The sequence below is a fragment of the Setaria viridis genome, chromosome 8, assembly GCF_005286985.2.
Source record: "Setaria viridis chromosome 8, Setaria_viridis_v4.0, whole genome shotgun sequence".
NCBI lineage: Eukaryota > Viridiplantae > Streptophyta > Magnoliopsida > Poales > Poaceae > Setaria > Setaria viridis.
Genome location: NC_048270.2, coordinates 25,975,739 through 25,979,241, shown reverse-complemented (window position 1 = coordinate 25,979,241; position 3,503 = coordinate 25,975,739). Strand labels below are relative to the sequence as shown.

Below are 3,503 nucleotides of genomic sequence, written 5' to 3'. Positions count from 1 at the left end.
TCTGCAACAACCTCGGCGTGGTCCAGGGGGAGGGGACGAGTTCGTTGGCGACTTGTGTCCTTGGGACGTACCGGTGGGCTCGCGAGATCACCCTGGAGGCGCTTCGTGTTGGCATGAGGTGGGCCTTCAGCGTCTTCGGCTCCCACTACTCCGGCATCAACTTCACCGGGATGAGCGGGGGATACGCCGCTGGCTACTCCAAGGCCGAGCTGGACGAGATCGACGCGTTGGCACTGAACCCAGCGGATGCCCTGGCGAAGTTTCTGGAGGATGAAGTTGTCCCGCCCGAAGACCCCAGGACAAGTTAGCTGTATCGGGCAGGCACCCCAAGTGTAAATATGTTAGTTTGACTTTGAACTTGTTTTTGTGATGGCCACAGAGGCCTTTTCTATAAATTGTTGAAAAAAGTTTTCGATCCTCTTTCTTGTTTTTTGGATTTGGAAAGTTTAGAGCGTGGGTCGGGCATGTCAGTAAGCACTGATGGGTGAAGGCACCGTAGCCGCTGGGGCGTAGGTTTTTTCGCAGTCCGATCAGTCTTGCCTGAATGCCGTTCGTGCACTCTCTCCTTTTCATGCCCAAAAGTTTAGGAAGAGGGTCGGTGCGGAAAGAAATGGTGTTTTGAGAAGATGTCAAGTGACTTGGATCGGAGCCCCTGACAGCCCCCGAGGGATATGCGGCCTTGAGGCAGAGCTAGGGTCGGATATCCCTGAGTTCGATATGAAACTTGAATGAAATCGACTCAAAATTCCTTTTTCCGTAAATTACTAAGTTACAGAAGTGTTTATCTACAGAACTTGGAAACAAAAACTAAGGGTAGAAGCGTCTTAGCTGCTCTATGTTCCAAGCATTGTTGAAGATCTGTCCGTCAGGGGTCGCCAACTTGTACGTGCCTGGCCGCAGTACTTGTTCGACGATGAAGGGACCTTCCCATGGAGGGGTCAGCTTGTGCCGACCTCTGTTGTCCTGGACGAGGCGGAGCACTAGATTGCTGACGTTAAAGGCTTGGCCTTGCACCTTGCGGCTGTGGTAGCGTCGTAAGGCCTGCTGGTACTTGGCCGAGTGCAGCAAGGCCACATCGCGCGCTTCATCGAGCGGGTCTTGCGCGTCATCGAGTAATGCCTAGTTCCCTTGTTCATCATATGCCTTGACCCTCGGTGATCCGTACTCAAGGTTGGTGGGGAGGATTGCCTTGGACCCATAAACCATGAAGAACGGGGCGAAGCCAGTCGCCCTACAGGGGGTCGTCCTTAGACTCCATAAGACCGCGGGGAGCTCCGCGACCCACCGGCCGCTGAACCTTTTGAGGCAGTCGAAGATCCGTGGTTTGAGACCCTAGAGTATCATGCCATTAGCTCGTTCAACCTGCCCATTTGTGCGGGGGTGCACCACGGCCGACCAGTCCACTTGGATGTGGTGGTCGTTGCAGAACTGGAGGAATTTCTTCCCGGTGAACTGCGTGCCGTTGTCCGTGATGATGGAGTTGGGGATTCCGAAGTGATGGATGATGTCAGTGAAGAACTGTACCGCCTACTCAGACTTGATCTGCATGACCGGTCGTGCCTCGATCCACTTGGAGAACTTGTCGACGGCGACAAGCAGTTGGGTGAAGCCCCCGGGCGCTTTCTTGAAGGGCCCGACGAGGTCCAAACCCCAGACCATGAAGGGCCACGTAATGGGGATGGTCTGGAATGCCTGTGTGGGCAGAAGAGTTTGGCGCGTGAAGAATTGGCACCCTTCGCAGGTGCGGACCACGTGGGTGGCGTCAGCGACCGCCATCGGCCAGTAGAAGTCCTGCCGGAAGGCGTTCCCAACGAGGGTTCTTGGCGTGGCGTGGTGGCCGCAGGATCCGGCATGGATGTCCTGAATCAGCGCCTTTCCCTGCTCGATCGGGATGCAGCGCGGGAGGATGTTGGTGTCGCTCCGCTTGTAGAGCTCCTGGTCAATGATGACGAAGGATTTGGCGCGGCGCGCAATCCTACGTGCCTCCGTCTTGTTCGCCGGGAGCGTCTCGCGGATGAGGTAGTTGAGGTACGGGGCTCTCCAGTCAGGTGGGGGGTCGGGCCCCGCTACTGGGTCCGCATCGATCTCCATGACCTCGGGGTCGGAGGGGTCGGCCTCCGAATCCAAGGCAGGTGGAGCATCACCGACCTCGTCTGGGTCGGCGCTCGAGCTCGGGATAGGTGGCGCATTGCCGACCTCTCCCGGGTTGGGGCTCGAGTCCGGGGCAAGTGGCGCGTCGCCGACCCTCCTTGGTTCCTGGTAATGGATCGAGGGCTTGAACTGGTCGCTGACGAAGATGCCGTCGGGTACGGGCTTTCGGCCGGATACCGCCTTTGCCAGTTCGTCAGCCACCTCGTTGAAACGCCTTGCGACGTGGTTGAGCTCTAGCCCGTCGAACTTGTTTTCGAGCTTGCGGACTACATTGCAGTAGGCTACCATCTTGGGGTCGTGGCAGCTCCACTCCTTCATGACTTGTTCGACGACTAGTTGAGAGTCACCTTGGATGTCCAGCTGCCGGATGCCCAGCTCGATGGTGATGCGAAGCCCGTTGAGGAGAGCCTCGTACTCGGCGACATTATTAGATGCAGGAAAGTGGAGGTGGATCATGTACCTCATACGCACGCCGAGAGAACAGATGAAGACTAGGCCCGCTCCGATGTGAGCCTTCATCAACGACCCGTCGAAGTACATCGTCCAGTACTTCTGCTTCTCCGACGCCGATGGCGTCTGGATCTCCGTCCACTCTGCTACAAAATCGGCGAGTACCTGGGATTTGATGGCGGTGCGAGGGGCATAGGTGATGCCCTGGTCCATGAGCTCGAGCGCCCACTTCGCGATCCATCCCGTGGCGTCCTGATTCCGGATCACTTCGCCGAGGGGGAACGACAAAATGACTGTCACCGGGTGGGAGGTGAAGTAGTGGCGCAGCTTCCTCTTCGTGATGAGGACGTCATAGATGAGCTTCTGGATTTGCGGGCAGCGCACCTTGGACTCAGACAAGACCTCGCTGATGAAGTATACCGGGCGTTTCACTTTGAGGGCGTGTCCCTCCTCCTCTCGCTCCACCACCTTGAGGGCGGTCCACTCGAAGCGGTCGGTCTTCTTCAGGAGTCGGTAGAGAGGGACCCCCCATTCGTCGAGGCGTGAGATGAAGCGGCTCAGGGCCGCCAGGCATCCCGTGACGCGCTGTACTCCCTTTGTGTTTCGAATTGGCCCCATGTCGCTGATGGTCGCTATCTTCTCTGGCTTGGCTTCAATGCCGCGTACGGAGATGATGAAACCCAGCAGCATGCCCCTTGGAACCCCGAAAACACACTTTTCAGGATTGAGCTTGATGCGCTTGTCTCTCAGCCTTTCGAAGGCTAGTTCGAGGTCAGGCATGAGCTGGTCACCCTTCTTGGACTTGACTACGATGTCGTTGACGTAAGCCTGAATGGTTCGCCTGATGAGGTCCCCAAAACACTTAAGCATGCATCGCTGGAATGTAGCCCTCGCGTTTTTTA

The 3,503-nt window shown here is 57.0% G+C and overlaps 1 protein-coding gene across 1 annotated transcript; it reads right to left on the bottom strand.

The window, feature by feature from the left end:
• Window positions 1-1,119: 1,119 nt before the first annotated feature.
• Window positions 1,120-2,439, bottom strand: LOC117834419 (uncharacterized). The gene is made up of 3 exons (XM_034714005.1): window positions 2,071-2,439; window positions 1,657-1,935; window positions 1,120-1,332 (listed from the first exon to the last, which is right to left on the bottom strand). Exons 1-3 carry the CDS (start codon window positions 2,437-2,439, stop codon window positions 1,120-1,122), a joined length of 861 nt encoding a protein of 286 aa, XP_034569896.1.
• Between the last annotated feature and the right edge of the window lie 1,064 nt (window positions 2,440-3,503).